Raw genomic sequence first — 20,062 nt, 5'->3', positions numbered from 1 at the left:
CCCAGGACTTTCAGACTTTGTTGGCCCGATTTTAAATTGTGCCCCAAAGAACATTTATCTTTGAATTTGTTATTGTTTGCTTTTTTGTAATTCTAAAATAAAGAACAAAGGATAAAATAACTCTTCATTTCACCTTCAGAAGGAAGTTGCACTGGGGGAATGAGTCCCAAATGATCGAACTCCGCCAGCCACTTGTACCTCTCCGCTGTTGAAGGACTTTACTGGTGGTGCCAATACCCTGCTCTTTGCATTCCCTTGCTCTTCCATCCGTGGAGGTTATTCACCCAGGGTCAGGGCCAAAATAATGGTGATCTATCCCACAAGCCACCCTGAAATTTCCTGCTGGCAGCGGCTATCTAGGAAAGAGCAAACACATTCTTCACTGCTTTGAAATTCTAGCACATTTACTGCACTGCATGCTCTACAATATTAAATGGCCCAAATCAGCAAAGCTTTCAAAACCGTAAGTGGACAAAATAGCAAGGGGTGGTTTGGGGCACCATTCTTACTCTTACCATTGTTCTTAAGAAGACTTCATATATTGCAAAACACTGACAGTTTCCCTTCACTTCTGAAGTTATAAACTCAATCCTGTTATCTAAATAGTTGCCCAGAGAGAGTGAGAAGGGAGCTCCCGTCACTGTGTACTTTGTGATTGAGTGACCAAGACAGGCGTGAACGAAACCTCTGCTTCCAGATCAACTTCATCACCTCACCGTTTTCAGGCCACACCAGCTACTAGAAATGAATGTACCCCATGTGGTCACTGCAGGATTTATCTGGGCATTTGCTGAACCTGCTCACAATTTATTTTTATTTCTTCCGATAGACGTGGATTTGGCGCAGGAGAGTGAATTCTTTCTGGAACAGCAGATGTGCCTGGTACACTCGTTTGCTATAACCGTTTGTGCTGTGGTTGAAAAAAAATTCTTTTTAAGAGCGTAGAATTGTTGAAGGGGGAGGGTTAAAAAAACAGAACCATTTTAAGCGATTATGCAAAGTTAGAATGTGAGTAATTTTGCTGCAGTTAGTCATTATGTGCTTTCATAGCTTGTTTTACAAGGATAAAGGGATATGTACAGGTTTGCTGAATAGAGCTCTTATTTGTCCCTAATAGTCACTTTTTATGAAAACATTTTCTACCCTTCCTCCTACTCTGTGGCCAAAGTGCACTCACTCTCCTTAGAAATTATACCCTTCTGTGATTTAGCCCCTTCATCCGTCTACAGTAAGTGGACAAACAGCCTCCATTTCTGAGAACAAGTGTGTTAGGAGAAGAGAAATGTTTTGTTCCCATACAGTATATAATGTGGGTGATGTACATTTCAGTCTTAATACACTGATCATGTAAAAATGAGCATGCTTTTTGCAAAAAGAAAAAAAAAATAGAAAACATCTAAAGACTTTGCTATGAGTTTAATGTGCTATAAATGTGGTGTTCTTTCGATATTTTGTTTGAAATATTTGATAAGTCTTAGCAAATTTTGCTCATGGAATTCTCTAAGGGCTGTAACACACCACCTATTTCTTTTTTGCCTTGCTTTCGGTCACCCAAATTCCTTTGGAAATATGTGAGCGAAGGTTGGTTTGTTTCCACTAAAGCAAATATAGCCATTTGCTCACACTGGTGGCTTCCCTTACTGAATTCCACTACTATTTTGGAAACTCCCGTATAACACAGCAACCAAACTTGTCCCCATTGCGCCTTGGTGATTTCCATGCAGTGCTGCCTGGTATCCATGCAGGAAGGTTCACTTTTGTTGAAAACAACAAACGGAGTCTGTTGCCTTTTTGTAGGCTGTAATGGCAGGAACACTGTTCTTAGAGCGTGGAAAACTGTATTCTGATTCTGACCCTGTCAAGGCCTTACTACTTTGTGCAAATCTTTCCTGAGCCTTGTTTCCTTGAGGAAAAGGTAGAAATTTGATCTTCAGATTCCTTCAAGCTCTAATAGTCATGATTCCATAAGACTTTTGTATATTTTAATTATTCACAAATAAATCAACTTTATTTCTTCTTTTTCAAAAATTCCTTTGTGCCTACCTTTGCCCACCCCAGATCACTGATCTCTTTAGACTATGTCTCAAAAATGGTCATAGTTTCTTAACTTCACTAACAAACAAATTTCGACAATGAGAAACCCCTACGGTATTTAGGGTTTTCCTGAGAGAAAGGAAACTACCCTTTTATCAATGGTCTCTGAATAACAGTGATAGACTAGAATGATTGGGTCTATGATAATAGTTTATTACGACCCAAAACTACTAAATCACACTCACCACATTTCCTATTACCTACAGCTAAGAAACCCAAAATGCATGAACTAACTCAGAATATTTTGTTAAATTAGATTGAATTACAAAATCCTCTACTCAATTTAAATAGTTCTTAGATGAATAAGGGTTTGGCTTTACAAAACTGGTGTGGGAAGGAGAAGAGTATCGGACTCTTATAATTTAGCCAACTACTGCTGTTCTTGCTTTATTAAATATCTCTCATAGAATTTGTCAACGCATTATTGAAATAACTTTCATTCATTGAAAAATCCTTACGGAGTATGTGTTTGCTAGACACTAAGGGCATCATGTTGAATGAAAAAGACAGTCCTCATCAACATGAAGCTAGAGCGGAAGAGAACATTAGAGAAGGAACTGCAAACAATGGACAAGGGTTACCATAAGGAAGTACAGCCTGTTAAAGGGGCACCGGTGAGGGACACTAGGCGTGGAGAATCATGACTGGCTTCCCAGAAGTGTCATTCATTTGAAACCTGAAGGACGGATACTACTTAGGAGGTGGGAGCAAGTTGGAAAGTGTTCCAGTTGGGTAACCACAGGATGTCTAGAACATCGAATCCAAGGGGAGGGAAGTAGGAGAGAAGACTAGAAAGCTAAGCAGTGGCTCCTTCCGGAAGGAATTTGGGCTTCATCCTAAGGGCAATGTTCTTTGGGAGGTTTCAGCATAGAGAAAATACTTGACAATAAGAGATCCATTTAAAAAAATACATACAGAGGCATATGTGTATATGTATGCAATATATGTATCGCGGTAAACTAGGGAACTGAAGATAGTGGACTGAACTAAGGTATCCATACATTGATAGTGAAAACTGAAAAGATTGAAGGTAATTAGAGTTAAATCAAGTAGCAAAGAAATAATAAAACAAAACTTGGTGGGGCTGTGATAGATAGTACATGTGAACTTTTACATGGCTGGTGGCACTAGAAGTTGAAGTAGTAATTCAACGTTCCTCACCTGGAATGTTGCTTCTGTGTTCAAACAGTTAGGGATCGAGAAATGAGGACTTTCAAGGTAGCATCTTGATGCTCCCAACTGAATAGATTTTACTTCCGGGGCGGGGGTGGGAGGGGGAGTCTTGGCATACTGGCGTCATGTGTTAGGTAGTCCTGGGAGTTGCTTGTTTTCAAAGTATTTTATACCTGCCCAGAAGTGTCGTCAAAATTCATTACATGGAAAAGCTTCTAAGACCAATGATGTAGAATCAACAACCTTTACAACATGAAGGGGGAAAAATATTATGGCCATATTTTTAACACTCAATCACATTGCAATAAATCTGAGATACCTACTAATTTTAAAATATTACTAGTTTACAAAATTTTTGTTAATATGTGTATATACTCTTATTGTACCTGTCTTTATTGACTATTATTTTGAATGTATCTTTCCTTGCTTACTAGCTATTTAACATTTCATCAGCTCATTGACCCATGATTTCCCTCTAATTTTCAAACAAAATAATCAGTTATGGGCATTTTAATGGCTCTTCATTGCCAGTTTACCCACCAGAATTATTATTTCAACTTCTAGTGCCACCAGCCATGTGGAAGTGCACATGTACCATGTATCACAGCCTCACCAAGCTTTGTGTTTTATTATTTCTTTGCTGCTTGGTCTAACTCTCATTGCATTTCACTAATCCCCTGGCCTGATTGGAGAGAAGTGCATAGGCCTTGAGGGGAAGATTCAGTGGATGAGGTCACTTGCTGTAGAAATAGGCTCTTTTCTCACCACAGGCCTAGATTATAGAACACACTCAACTTGAATTAACCCTCATTGCAATGGCATCTTATCCAGTGCCAGCCACATGCATGCTAGGGACTGAGTGTACTGTGCCGTATGGGTATTTGTATAAACAAGAGCCTCGGAGACCTCTCAAGTTCAAAACTGATGACATACCATCTCATTTAACACTTATTTGGGGGGAGGAACACTCCTTGAAATACTGGCTTTCTATGTTTTAACATGATGATGTGCTAGTTTTATGGACATGTGAATGCAGGGCCTCACCTGGAACATTGCTTCTGTTGCTTCTGTTCAATAGTTAGGGATCAAGAAATGAGGACTTTCAAGGTAGCATCTTGGTGCTCCCAACTGACTTGATTTTATTTCAGCGACGGGGGGAGAACATCTTGGCATACTGGCATCGTGTGTTAGGTAGTCCTCAAAGTATTTTATACCTGCCCAGAAGTGTTGTCAAAATTCATTACATGGAAAAGCTTCTAAGACGAAAACTGCTCTGCAGTACCACCCCAGACCATACAGCCGAGCTCTTTCTGCCTCTGAAGCTATGAAGAACAGCCCCTCGCTGGCTGCCGTACATGTAGTACATTTTTGCAGGGCACTGTGCTGTGAAATGAGCAAGTGTTGATTCAATGTGCAAGTGTAATATATTTATGCCTGCATCTCTCTCCCAAGAACTCTTTGTGGGACTTATAAGATTGTGTGTGTGTGTGTGTGTGTGTGTGTGTGTGTGGTTTAGGTGTCCATCAATGACAGAAAATTTTAATGTGGAAAATATAGAAAAATATGAAGATGAAAACAAACATTCAGTTTGCATCAGCTGATTTAATTTTTTTAACCTTTTAAAATATTTTAAATTTATTTTTAATGTTTTAGTATATTTTTTCTTTTTTGTCTATGTACACACACATACAAGTTGGGGTACTATAATGCCATTTTTGTTGTGTGCTAGTTTTTAAAAATTATATATTTCATGTATGTTATTTTAAGTATACATATCTCTATATATAGATACATAAAGATATACATCTTCTGATTAAAAAAGTAATATGTGGTTGTGTTAGAAACTTTGGAAAACAGGAAAAGCACACAGAACATCCCAAAATCACCCCCTTAAAATAACCTGTTATGAGATTGAGAATACATCTTTCTAGCTATATATTTATGTATGTGCATATGAGAGATATAGAGAGATGCATATATTAACAGATATAAAACAGTGTTTCCTAAACTGATCTTAAAATATATAAAATTCTTGGTTTTTAAAATAATTTCTTTTCTTTCTTTTTTTCTTTATTGTGGTAAAAAATATAAACATAACAAAATTCACCATCTTAACCAATTTTTAGAATACAGCTCAGTGGCATTAAGTACATTCATATTGGTGTGCAACAATCACCCCCATTTATCTTCAAAACCTTCTTCATCTTCTGAAACTGAAACTCCATATCCATTCAATAATTACTCCTCATGTCTCCCTCCCCCCCTTCTGGTACCTGCATTCTACTGTCTGTCCTCATGAATTCAACTACACCTTGTACTTTATATAATTGTAAACTGGCTTGTTTCATGTTAGCATAATGTTTTCAAGGCTCATTCATGTTTTAGCATGTGTCAGAATTTCTTTCTTGTTTTAGGCTAAATAGCGCAACGTTGTATGTACAGCATGATGTTTATCCATTCATCTCTCAAAGGACACTCAGGTTGCTTCTGCCCTTTGGCTCTTGTGAAAAGTGGTGCTGTGAATGTGAGCGTGCAGACATTTGTTTAAGTTCCTGCTTTTCGGTTCTTTTGAATATATACCTGGAAATGGAATTGCTGGATTGTTGATAGATTTTAAAGCATGGTAATGATATAGCTTTTAATCGTTGTATAGTATTCCAATATGAAGGTACCTTAATTTATTTAGCCAATTTCCATGTAATTATTTAAATTTCTTATAGTCTTTCATTTATAAAAATGACATTAGCATGAACATGTCTTAAAACTAAAGAGTTACGCCATCTGTGGTTATTTACTTAGGCTAAATTTCTAGAAGTAAAATATATGGATCTTTTAATGCTTATGATATATGTCACTTAACTAACCCACAGACAGATTAACTGGAAGGAGTTTATAGAAATATGCAAGCATTACCTTGGCTCCTAAATCTAGGTCACTTACACATTGCCTTTGAAGGCCACTGGTGGAACCCTCTTCCATAGTCATAGCCCCCAACTCCAGATGGGGTCCCTTATTCTGCTTTAACAATGGTACGGTACCTAAAAAGGTATTTCTGAACTCTAGTTTTAACAAAGAATCATTTAACCCTTCCTTTCTTAATTTCCAGATTTCATTTTCTGAGTGGATGGGTCTAATATAACTTGTATTTTACATGCCCTAAATGAAAGATAATTTGTATTTAAAAAGCCCTAAATGAGCCTGTCTTACAACCAGGTTTGAAAAGTACTTCTTCATATGTATAAGAATATGTTCATATATTATTGTTCTCTTGATCTGTTAGGTTGTTTTCTAGCTCATGGGGTCATCTATCAAGTGGATAGTGTGAGTGACCCAAATCAATGAGAAATGGAGCTATGAGTGATAAACCCTAAATTATGGAATATAATTAGTGAAGGGACTCAAGAAGGAAAAATTAAGTTATTTTTCCGTTAAGGGCTTAGAGAAAATGATGAAGTAATCTTTTATTAAGCAAAAGACAAGTATCAAATGAGAATGCGTGTCATTACAACTAAAATAGGTAAGCTATGTTTGCATTTTTTTCTTATTTACAAACTGAGAAACCAAATCTATCCATTCATTTATCCAGTGATTATCAGGTACCTGCCTGGTATGAATCATTAGAGATGAGATTGAACCCTTATTGGCCATTAAAGCTCATCACGAGTATTCAGGATTTACTCTTGAAATCGCTGGATTTTGAAAGTCATTATGTCTTCTTTTACAAAGGAATAGCATTAGAAAAACAAGAAGCACGTGGGTGGTCCGCTCTCAACCCTGTGCGTCATCCAGAAAGCTCATCTTTTATCTAGGTTATAGAAAGACTTTGATTTGAAGAAAAAGATAGACTCCTCATTATAAAAGCAAGAAAAACCCCCAGTATTTTTAAGTCTTCTTTGCTGTTCAGATGAGGAGTCAGTCTGGAGAAGTAACGTGACTTTTTAAATGCCACTTAACAATGACAAACTGGGAATTTTTTTCTCCCCTCCTGCATTCTAGAGCACAGCCCTCCAATTTCATTCATCCTCCTCCCTAGTGATATTTCTTTTTGCTGGTGTCCTTAATTTAGACTGCAGGTTGCAAAATGCACCTCATACACTACCTTTGGCCTGCAGAAATCCTTCCCTTAACTTCCACGTGTTTGCAACAAAAGTCAGAAGAGGAACCTTGGGTTCATTTTCATTTGGCACAATCAGCAGACACAGCATACAAGCTGCCTTTACACAGTATATGAACTCTTCTGTTCTGCACAGTCCATGTCACTCTGTTGTTTCCCAGGTAGCAACATGAAGTACCTGTTGTTCCATTAACTCCGTTTGCTTTCTTCAAGGAGAGAATTCTTTTTCGGTACCTGTATCTTGATCTTCCATCTCATAAACATAGGAAAACCGTAGATACACTGAGAAGACTTCTTATTTTTTGTTTTTTGTCATGTGGTCTGTTTCACTCTTTCTTTACCTGAGAGAGATAGAAAGGTTTTTAAAACCCCAAACAATGGAGCCAAGCTATCTGGGTTTGAAACCTGGATTTGCCAACTGCTTGCACTGTAACCTTGGGCAGTGACTTAATTTTTCTAGGCATCAGGATCTTCAGCTGGAAAATAGGGATAATTATAGTTCCTGTCTCAAAGATGCTTGTGAGGATTAAGTATAAACTGCATTTGACACAAAATGTTTACACGAAGTAAATGCTACATAAATGTTTGGTATTATTATACTTTTTTTTTTCATCACTAAGAGGTATTTTAGTTTGTTTTTCTGCCAGAAGGATACATAGACAAAGTAGATAACTGCAAGAGAAAAATGGTCATCAGGTTTTGTTCAAGTAACTTTAAATAATAGTCATGAAAATAGAATTGAAGATGAAATGCTCATAATCCTACCATCTAACAAATCACCATCTCCCTTTCCATATTTTGTTTATTCTTTGTCCATATGGAAATATCATTTTATGTAGCTTCAGTTGTATAACACATATGATTGATTTTACATTCTGTATTTTTCATTTAACGTTCTGTATTTAACATTTACATTTAACATCTTAAGCATTTTTTTATATCATTACTTTGCTGAAATCAAATATAATGAAGGGGGTTTGAGTTTTATGTTGCTGTTTATATATAAGGCTTTAGTTTTTGTATACTTTCTCCTTCTGTTACTTTAGCATGTTTCCTTTTCAAGTAGAAGTAATTTTTGCTCAATAAACAAAATTTTGTCCCCAAAATTGAAATAACTAAGAATCCTCTCAGTGCAGTGACTCTGATTCCCTTTGTCTTGTTGTGGCTCTAACATCTAGCTCATTGACTAACACATAGCAGAATTTCAATATTTTTTTATTGATTAAATAGTTTGGATTTTGGATTAATTCAATTCCTAAGGTTTGGGATATTGTAATTACTTGGTAATTAATTAAAAATGTATTATATTTCAGTAAATGTTGATAAAAATTGTTTAATGTATTTAGGTGCCTTTTCTTGTTTTTACTATTTCTGTAAGAGATTTGAGCCAGCATCAAGTAGAAGTTACATATAGAACATGACCATTAAAATGAAAATAAGTGCCTCAAATGCTTCTTTGAAAGATGGTATTATTCATAAATTCAAGAAGTAAAGTCATTAAACTATTTAGAGGTAGAGAACAATGAGATTACTGTAATTAAGCATTCATTAAATGTATCACAGAGTTTCTTGATTGTCAAGGAATGGGAGAAATGAAGCAGCTCATATTTTGTATGTTATAATCTGAAAAGAGAAATGCATTTTTCTTGAGAGACCATTACTCATTGATTAACTCATTCAGATATTTGTTAAACATCTCCACTATGTTCTAAGATATTAAAAAGCCACTAGGGAAGCAGAATAAAAGGGACAATCTCTAACCCTGTGAAAACAGACATATACAAGTGTTATATGTGCAGAAGGGGAGGAGTAAAGAATGGGCACTATGTCAGAGGATTCAGGCAAAAGTCCATTGAAGAACCTAATATTCAGGTTGAGACCTAAGGAATTGTTAGGTATCAGCTCGACTTAGAAATCAGAGGAAGATAGGGAAGTACATGGATATAATCCTTGAGGTGGGAGAGAGCCTGGCACATTGAATATTAAAGAGTCAATGTCAGAGAGTAACATGTCATGTAACTCTCAAGTAGAGGCAGGAGAGATAGTTTGAGTCTAAATTATCCCTCTCAGTCTGTGAAAATCTACTTAAAAGTAAAAAAGTAATGTGATCAGGTTTTCATTTGAAATGAATCACTCTAGCTACAGAATGAAGGATTCACTGAAGGGTGCAAAAGTAGACACTGGGACACCAATTTGTATAATGTTGGAGCATTCCTCATAAGAGGCGGAAGTATCTTGGAATAAAGTTGCAGCGGTGGAAATAGTGAAATGTGGGCATATTTGAGGGTTCTAATATTTTGTATCTAGGCAATTGGATCAACAGGATTTAGAACTTGAATGAGATGTGAGGTAGAGGCTCAAGAATGACTCTTCATGTTCTCATTTGAGCAATACCTGGATCGGAAAACCAGAATAGCAGCGTGAAATATAGATCCAAGGAAGAAGATGAACAGTTTTTAACATGTTGAGCCTGAAGAGCATATGAGACATCCAAGTTGACTCATGAAATAGTTGAAAACTTGGACTTAGCATTCAGAATACAGAGAATTCTGGAGACAGAAATTTATGAGTCTTCATAATGAAAGGTTTTTTAAGTTGCGGGCAAGGTCCTAGAGAGAGTGAATAGAGAGAAAGAGAAGAGAGGAGGTCCTGTGTCAGGTAAAGAAGATCATTATTCAGTGGCCATTGGGCAGAATGTTGGCTAATGTCATTAGTAGCAATTTTACAGAAAAATTAGAAAAGTACTTTTAGAGGAAAAAGCTTGAGTCCCTGCTGTCACTGTTGAGGAGACATAGAAGTTCTTGACGGTCTTTTCTATTAAAAATATAAATATTTCTGTTGAAGACCATGATAATTTGATTTTCTATAGCTTACAGTTTGACTTCTTTACAACTTATAAAACATACCAGTGAATTATTAAAAGACCATATGATTATTTTTATGGAGGTATGTACCAAGCCTATTGGGAGTATAAGTGAAGAACTGTAGAAAGAACTTTAGCATCCTTCCAGGGGAGTCAAGCATGAGACTTGGAGAATATGCAGACAACTGTCAGGAAGGAGATGGCTGTGTTGGAGCAGCATGGGAGAAGCATGGTAGAGCTGTAGAGCATGGATCACAGAGCATAGAGGAGGCCCTGGCTGACAGATATGAGCACAGGCGTACAGGTATGGTCTATTTCAGTCCCTACATGAGCTGGAGTGCATGCTGTGAAAAACTGGAGGTGGCTGGACAGTTAGGCAAGTGTTAGATTGTAAAGTGTTTATAAACTATGTGGAAAAGAAAAAAGCAGAGTCAGCACAAGGCAGAGTCATTGCCAAATGTGGATCATCCGTGAGCCGCAATCAGATGTTCATGTTAGAGAGATCACTGTAGTGGTATTAAGGAGGAGAGGTGAGAGAGAAGTGAGGTTGGACCATGGTAATAAACAGCTTAGGGAAGTGGTGCTGAGGGCCAAATTTAGGGGAGAGAAGCAAAAATGGAATAAAGTACAGGGATGTGAAAAATAACCAGGGGTTATGTATGGGTTAGATTAGGGGTGTGTGTGTGTGTGTGTGTGTGTGTGTGTGTGCATGCAGATGTGTTCAGGGGATAGGGGGGCAGGGGTAAGAGAGATTGATGAATGTAAGATGTTGTGCTGACTTGGGCTAAAAGGAAGTTGAGGACCTGCTCTAAGAAGTCAGCACAAGAGGTGCCCATATAGCCCCTTGTCTGTTTTTGTCTCATGACCACACCAATTCTGCCTGGTAATGAAGACAGATTCAACAGTTACTGATTATGTATTAGCCCCTCTACCATGGCATAAACTTCTGAGGGGCAGGGAGACATGCACTGTTGATTGTATGACACTATCCTCCTCCCAGTAACTTCACAGAGCTTTACATGTTGAAATGTTTAATTAATTACCGGAAAAATAACCACATAAAAATACTGCTATATAGATTCAAGCCTCAGAAAAAATACACATGCACACAGACACATATCCTTGTGAGTTTAATTTTTAAATGTACTTGATTTTCGAAATGAAAATGTTAAATCATGATAAAGACTTTAAGGATTCCTGCAAAAACACAAAAGAAGTGAAATGCCAAAAATACATCCTTGGAAGCTCCAACTAATCCAGCAAGTAGAAAAATTCACTGTGCATTTAATTGAATATGCGGGCCAGGAAAGTGTTGCCATAGCTTTCTTTAACCATGAAGAACATAAATAAATATGCTCTAAAAAGATTCCTCTTCTTTACCCCTTCCACCTCCAATGAGGTAAAGAATGTTGAAAAGGAAAATATATAGCTAAGTGTGCTATTTTCACACATATAGTTATGATATACAAAATACTCATAAACATGCCAGCACATACACAGTGGAATTCATAATAAAGTTGTGAGGAACCTTCTTATCTCCAGAAGAGAATTCTCCTAGTGAGATATTTCCTAGAAGAAAGCATCAGCTCCTGAAACCTTGTCCTGATGCCTTCCTTCAAACACCTGAGGAGTATTTGAATAGAGTGTGTGTGTGTGTGTGTGTGTGCGCACATGTGTGTGTGCCTGCACGTGTGTCCGCATGCAGGTTCCAGTGTAAGTGTGTGTATGTGTTCACCGGGAAAGAAAAAGAGATTTGTGGAAAAGTTGCTTCTAAAGTGTGAAATATACATAAATTATTTTTGTTTGTTTGCTCACTTTATGAAGGTGATTGATTTTCATTTTCAAAATATGTGACTTCTGAGGCATCTGTTTTGGGGGCAGACTTCTTTACAGCTGCAGCACAGAGTATGCCTGTCATTAGCCCAGTTGCTCAGTCACTGTCTCCATTTATAGTTGGGTTTTTAAAGTGTTCCAAATAGGAACTCTGAGTTTCTGCTGATCTTGAGTCATCAAAGAAAAGCTTTATTTCTTCTTTCATTCAGTTCCATCTATGCTGACATTTTTTAAGACTGACATGGTTGATTAGAAAAATCTGACCCTCCAAACTGAGTATTTAAATATTTTAGAGTTTCTTCAGGATATATATTTTAATAAGTTTCTTAATGAGAAAACTGCATCTCTTTCTATTGGGCACTCTTGGGACTACCTTCATGCAGAAGAGAAAGTTCACTCAGGTTGCTTAAATGACAGAAGTAAATTGCAAGTCTTCCCTCTGAAAGACTAATACTAAAAATGGGGGAAAAAGATAACTCTATTCAACAGCCTTCTATAACTTAACAGAACGAAATCTAGAATTGCAAAATGCCTAGGAAACAGCAATTGTGACAAATAGGTTGGAAACATAGCTGTAACAGTCAGGATCCAATAAAAAATAACAACACACTGACACTAGCTCTTCTCGGGGCATTAATTTATAAAGGCCCTCTCTACATACAAGTACAGAGAAGTCATGGGAACAGAGCAGTGATCCGGGGCTAGCAGAGTAGGAGTTGTCATTTCCTCTAGGCTCAAGGGCACCAGGGGTGGGAGCAGTTATTTGAGCCAGGAAGGAGAGAGTGCTGTAAAGAAGTCCTAGAGAGGACCAGTGACCCTCTGTGGCAACTGGAGACCTCACAGTCAGCTTGCCAGGAGATATGTGTCCCAAGAGTCTATACATGTCAACAGGGGCACTATTGTTATCTTGGTTTTGACAATGATGTGTTTGCCCTCCATCCGTTCAATGATAATAGCATACCCTAGTCACTGTGACAATAAAAAATATCCCCTCTCATTTCTAAAGTTTCCTTGGCAGTGGGTGGTTTCCTCTGTAGTTGACAAACACTGGAAGTAATATTTTAACCACATGGCACTGGGAATATTTTAATCTTTACCTCTGGACCAACCTAGATCTCCAGAGAGTGTTTCCTCAAAAACTAAATATCTGAATCAGTATACTTTTATATGATGATGGGAACAATATAGTTCACCATTTATAGCCCTACATCCATGTTCCAGGCAAGAAAGAAGAAATGAGAAAAGTAGGAAGGGAGAACCCTAGTTTTCCCAAAAATGTTTAGTGCACATGTCATTGGCCAGAACCATGTCATGTGACAGCTTCTACCTACAAAGCAGTCTTGGCAATATTTTAAGTGGGCACATTGCTGCCCTGAACAAAATTGAAATTCTTTGGGTAATGAAGAAGGGGAGTCTGTATGATGAAGTAGCAGTTAGCAGCATCCATTCCACATGTCTGTTATCTCCTGTGGCGTGGTGTGAGTAAATGACAATAGAGTAATATAAGTCTTGGATCCTCTCTTCCTATACATACTATAATTTGCCTGGAAGTTAATAAACAACAAAATTATGGTGCGGTCACTTCTTATATCAGCAAATCTAATCATAGTATCTCAGAGCAAAATTAAAACATATCACTCAAATATTTGCCGATTCCTAATAGACTAATGTCTGAGGACAAATGTTTGGGTTTCTAAGCTTTCCCTAAGCCTTTACTTATCTCCCATATAATTACAACCTCCCATAGTTCAGAAAGAAGGTATTTTCACCTTTGTGTCATTACACCTTCCTAGATCATTCAGCAGGTATTTTTCTTTCTTTTTTTAAAGATGATTGATTTTACTTTTTTCAATTATACTTGACATTCAGTATTACGTTATATTAGTTTCAGGCGTACAGCACAGTGGTTAAACATTTACATAACTTAACATAGTGATTCCCCCTCCCCCTATGAGTCTGACTATAGTCCCTATGCTGTGCTTTACATCCCCATGGCGATTCTGTAACTGCCAATTTGTACTTCTCAATCCCTCCACCTTTTTCACCCAGCCCCCCAGCCTCCTCCCATCTGCCATCTCTCAGTCTGTTCTCCACGTCTATGAGTCTGTTTCTGTTTTGTTTATTCGTGTTTTTTGTTGTTGTTCTTTAGATTCTACCTGTAAGTGGAATCACACGATATTTGTCTCTCCCTGTCTGGCTTATTCCACTTGCATAGTACCCACTAGGTTCATCCACGTTGTTGAAAATGGCAAGATTTCATTCTTTTTTTATGGCTGAATAATATTCCATTGTGTAGTAAGTATTTCTGAGTTGAAAGAATGAATGCAGCAGATATCAAGAAGATACAAGAGGAGGAGGCTGCATCTGAGCTATCTTTGGTAAATTACTCTTTCACAGGAATCTCTGATCTAAAATTTAACATCTCTGGTTGTGCTGGAGTGTTTTTTTCTCAACACCCCTCTTTGCTTTTGTTGTTGTTCCCTCTACCCAGTCCTCCAGTTTTCTTTTTCCAGCACATCCTTTTAGCACTATGGTGACTAAGTCTTTGGATACTTTGAGATCATAGAGCTCCACTTATTTTCTTTTGTTTTTAGTGCTTTTGGTGTTATACATAAAAAAATAAAATAAAAAAATTGCCAAATCTAATGTCATGAAGCTTCCCTCCTATGTTTTCTTTTAAGAATATTATAGTTTGCACTGTTATATTTAGGGCTAAAATTTTGTGTTAGTTTTTGTATAGGGTGTAATGTAAGGGTCCGACTTCATTCTTTTGCATGTGGGTATCCAGTTGTCCCCACACCATTTGTTGAAATGACTGCTTTCCCCCTATTGAATGGCCTTGACACCATTATAACAAATCAACTTGACATGCATTCGATGGTTTATTCCTTGATTCCCTATCCTATTGCATTGGTTTATATATCTGTCTTTATGACACTTCCACACTGTTTTGATTATTATAGTTGTATAATACGTTTTTAGATTGGGCAGTTTGAAATCTCCAATTTTCCTTTTTTTGTGTGTCAAGATTGCTTTGGCTATACAAAGTTTCTTGAGATTGCATGTGAGTTTTAGGATGGATTTTTCTGTGTTTGCAAAAAATGGTACCCTTGGGATTTTCAAAGGATAGCATTAAATCTGTAGGCCACTCTGGGAAGTATTAACTTCTCAACTATATTAAAGTCTCCCAATCCACAAACACGGTTGTCTTTCTATTTATTTGTGTCTTCTTTAATTTATTTCAGCAACATTTTGTACTTTTCAGTATACACGTCTTTCACTTCTTTGGTTACATTTATTCCTAAGTATTTTTATCTTGATGGTATTGTAAATGGAATTGTTCCCTTGGCTTCCTTTTCAGATTGTTCATTGGTCATACACAAAAACGCAGCTGATTTTTCTGTTAATCTCTGAACTCTTAGAAGGCAGGAACCATGCTGTATTTGTATTTTGTGGAGTTAATACAAAAATAATAATTCACAGTTTTTAATATTTCTTTATTGTCCACGGGCAGTAATCTATGTTGTTTTCTTTTTTCTTCTCTCTCTTTCTAGGGCTCTGCTGGTGCAACAGCCTCTCCTCCAGTCTCCACCCCTGTCACAGGGCACAAGAGAATGGTCATACCAAACCAACCCCCTCTAACAGCAACCAAAAAGTCTACACTGAAACCACAGCCGGCACCTCAGGCTGGACCCATCCCTGTGGCTCCAATTGGAACACTAAAGCCCCAGCCGCAGCCAGTGCCAGCCTCCTACACTACGGCCTCCACTCCTTCAAGGCCTACCTTCAATGTGCAAGTGAAGTCAGCCCAGCCCAGCTCTCATTACATGGCTGCCCCTTCCCCAGGACAATTTTATGGCCCAGGACCAGGGCACCAGGGTTATAACACTCAACCAGTTCCTATTTCTGGGCAGGGTCTACCTCCTCCAACACGGGGAGGCATGGATTATGCATATATTCCACCACCAGGCCTTCAGCCTGAGCCTGGGTATGGGTATGGCCCTAACCAAGGACGCTATTATGAAGCCTATTGCCCAGCAGGGCCTGTGTATGGGGCGAAAAATGATTCTGATCCTGCCTATGGTCAACAAGGTCACCCCAATACCTGGAAGCGAGAACAAGGGTACACTCCCTCTGGGACAGGAAACCAGCAACCTGCTGGGATGTACCCAGTTGCTGGTCCCAAGAAGACTTATATCACGGATCCTGTTCCAGCCCCCTCTGCACCACCCCTGCAACCAAAGGTAAGAAACTCATTGACATCATGATGGGAATGAAGGGCTGCCTTACCTTACCGTGCCTTCCCCAGAAGCCAGAATCTAAAGCAAAAATGTACCTGCTGTTTTAATTTCATTAGAAAGTATAATCCCAGGGAAGCATGAGTGAAGTGGGAAAAGAAGGAGATCCTACTGGGGATAACTTACCAGTGTGGCTATTGTTTAGTATGAGTTGCATCTGCTTGTTCAAATTTGAAAGATCATCTTCCAAAAGATCATATGAACTGTAGCTGCTCAGGATAATCTTTTTGTGTTGGGGAAAAGGGAAAATCATTATGCTTCCAGCTCTTGTCTCTTCTTGGTCCAAGCTTCTCTGTGAGTCAGAAACTTCCTCACACTTAGACACTGCGTTTACCTGGACACCAAACAAACCTGTAGCATCCCATGCCTTACAGGGTCAGGACATCAACAGATCTGGAGGTGAGAAGTATGCAGGGAAAACATGGTGAGCTGCTGTCAGGTTGGGCTTTTGTGATGGTGGTCAGAATTCAAGCAAAGTTGGTACCACAGTGGCTGCTAGGACATAACAAGTGGCCAACAGCCCAGGAGACAAGTGAGGCCGAGGGGATCTAAGGTAATGCGGACACCTTGTCTAGTTTCCTTTGGGAAGAGGCTGTTGCAGTGCAATGGCAATTGTTTATCTCCCCTTGTCTATCCACATTCCTGATCCTCCAAGAGGAATCTTACTGGCTAGACTTTAACCCTATTAGGCAATTAAAAAAATTCTTTATGACAGTTATCTTTTTCATTGTTTAATTTACTTGCAAGCATATACGTCTTTTAAGTCAACATGTTCAGTTATTTCCTTTGGATAGGTAACACTTGATATTACACATACCTACTGGCCTATAACTTTGATTTTCCATGAGTACTGGAACCAGCATGATGATGTTTTCTTTTACCCTGACAAGAGGAGCCATGGCAAATTACTTGGAAGGGGTGAGACGGATAAACCAAGCTAGTTTCCAGCCATTGGGTTGGAACAGAGCCCTCCTTCCTTTCAGTTACAGCTGTGAGAAATCAGAAATAGTTAGAAGCTGAATGGTAATTTGGGGGCAAATTCGGTAGAAGGAATATATATATATATATATATATATATAAATCCTTAACACATTTGATATTGTCTGTTTACAGAAATATTTATTCATGTTTTCAACATTATAACAAAAATCTGTCAGGTCCTTGCTCTCCTAGTAGTGTGTTTACTAAACCACTATTTTCACATGAAAGTATCTGCTCTATTAATGGTGCTCCAAAATGAATTTTAGGCTCCTTAGAGGAAAAAAACCCTTCCCAGAAAGTGGGGGCACTTATGAATACCTTTTACATGAAAGTGGGCCAGCCATGATCATACTCCAACATAAAGTTTCCAAGTTTAAATGTTAAGTGTTTTGGAAACATTGCTCTTGGAAAGCCTTTCTTTCTAAAATCGCTTTATGAAAATAAATGTCAGTACATTTGTTTGTTTGTTTGTTTTTAAATAAAGCTTGTCCAAAATAACCAATCTGGATAGCCTTCCATTGTTAACATTACAGTATATTTGCATTAATCCTTTCTGTCCCTCAAAGCAAGCAGTTCAAAAAAGTTAGATTATTCAACTTTACCTCCCTTTGGCACAACTACAGTAAATTCCCCTATGGTAGATTACAAGTTTAGGTTGGGATAATTGGCATTAACATTTAAGCTCAATTAAGTATGTAGTTTTGCTCCATCCGAAGCAGCCTGACTGTTAAGATGGCTGAGTGATGGTCTTAATGGAAAGAGATGGGCCCCGAGTTGTTTTAGGATAATGGAAAGAGATGGGCCCCGAGTTGTTTTAGGATTCTGTCACTCCACCTGGAGAAACAGACATGAGACAGAGCAGAAGTGTGTCTAGGTGGAGGGAATAATCTTGTCAGAAGTACTGAGTGAGTCTTTGAGTTTCCTGTTTTCCCATCATGTCACTGGGCACTTGGGACAGTCCTTCTTCATTCAACATTAGAACTGATCCAGTGGTGTAGGAAAAGACAACACTTGGATCTAAGATGCTGGGTCCAGCTGCATCACTAGGACGTGGGCTTTGACAGCCTACTCGGGGTGAAGGAGTGAACTTTTATTAACCGCTCACCAGAGAGCACGAAACTTGATTTTCCTTCTTTTTGTAATTTATTCAGGATGATCTATTGCATTATTATAGATTCTGGATATCAGTGAATTTCATGTCATTTAAAAATTTTTTTTTGAAATATTTGTTTTTCAACAGTGTCATGTGTTTGAACATCACATTGTGCATTTTAAAAATGAAAATCAAATCATGTACTTTTCTCTGTGATTATTAAGGAGAGTGGTTAGGGGTTGGTATTTAGCCATCTGTCTATGTTTTGGGAGAGGGGAAAGAGGCTGATGAGGCTGCAGATATGTTGTGTGTTGTGGGGGCTCTGGTGACTGAGGGGATGGGCTCTTTCATGGCCAGTCTGTGAGCAGAACACTGCTGTATTCACTGCACCTGTGCACAGAGGACCTTATTGTCCCAGTATTGACTCTGCTTAGCTTAGTGGTGTGACTACTGGCATGAAAAATGAGCTCCTAAGTCTAATCCCAGCTCCTCCAGTGACATTCCTCTTTCAGCTTGAGGAAAGCCTCTAGACCTCTTTATGTCACGCGTCTAGCCTCAGTAAAGTGGAACATCATCTTCTCTAATTAATGATTGCAGAGGGCTTGGAAATTTCCAAAAGCGGAATAATTGCCAAGTGAGGACTGTTCAGTTTTCACTGGCTTTCCTTTATTTCCAATTTTTAGTCACTGATGGAAAACTTACCTTCATGCCTTAAAACAATGATGTTTTGTTACCTTGAGACATTCTGAAGAATTTGGCCTTTAACTCTTAAGGAAATTTTTTTAATGAAGTAAATAAATCTCCCCTGTACTTGAGGTGAGTTGCTTTTATTTCCTACATCATGGTGCAATTAAAAAAAAAAAGAGGGAGAGGAAGGGAAGGAAAAGGGCAAGAAAGAAAAGAGAAAAGAAAGAAAAGAAAAAAGAGGGGAGTGAAGAAGTGAATGAAGAAAGGAAGGAGAACAGAAGCTGCAGGGCTTGGAGGACCATGATTATATTTGTGTTCCTATAATGTGCTGAGCAGAGAATTTGCATACCACAGTAGACCATAATGTGTTTCCTGTACCATCTGAGCTGAGTTCCTTGAAAAATATTATTATAAACAAGTCTTTATGAGAGAGAAATGTTCCCCTCTCACTTAAAATCCTCTTAAAGAAATAGCAGAATCTTCTCTCTTTTTTTATAAAAGCTAATATCTGCATGTTGTGTAGTCCACAGAACGCCTGTCCCATGCATTGTCTTCACATCCCTGGGAAGTGGGGTGTGTGTTTTTTCCAAGATTCAGATAAGGTGAGTTAGCTGAAAGTCCCAGAGCCAGGACCTTGGGGGCTAGTCATCACTCTGGTCCGGGGTGGCCGGGCATCCCTAGCACCCACTCCCTTGTCATGAACCTAATCTGTGTCAGCCTCAGGTCAGGTAAAGAGACAGTGATGTGCCCCATACTGTGTAAAAAGCACTGATGCTGTGTATCCCAGGAAAAGTAGAGAGGCCCACCTCATGTGGGAGTTAGGTTAACTTCAAAAATCATCTATTACCAAAATTTCCTTGGAAATCCTTTAGGAAGGTGAGGCCTTTGGAGAACAGCAAACTGCCTTTCAGTAAACTTGACAAAGT

At 38.4% G+C, this 20,062-nt stretch overlaps 1 protein-coding gene across 2 annotated transcripts in view; it reads left to right on the top strand.

The window, feature by feature from the left end:
- LPP (LIM domain containing preferred translocation partner in lipoma) overlaps positions 1–20,062 on the top strand; it is a 601,611-nt gene that overhangs the window by 355,310 nt on the left and 226,239 nt on the right. For both annotated transcript variants that reach the window (XM_087818248.1, XM_016200064.2), the window contains one exon: positions 15,632–16,321. In XM_087818248.1, coding sequence (XP_087674374.1) covers positions 15,632–16,321 — 690 coding nt within the window. The remainder of the gene's footprint in view (positions 1–15,631; positions 16,322–20,062) is intronic.

The sequence above is a fragment of the Miniopterus natalensis genome, chromosome 6 (assembly GCF_054644295.1).
Source record: "Miniopterus natalensis isolate mMinNat1 chromosome 6, mMinNat1.hap1, whole genome shotgun sequence".
Taxonomy (NCBI): Eukaryota; Metazoa; Chordata; class Mammalia; order Chiroptera; family Miniopteridae; genus Miniopterus; species Miniopterus natalensis.
This window is presented reverse-complemented; position numbering and strand designations above follow the sequence as displayed.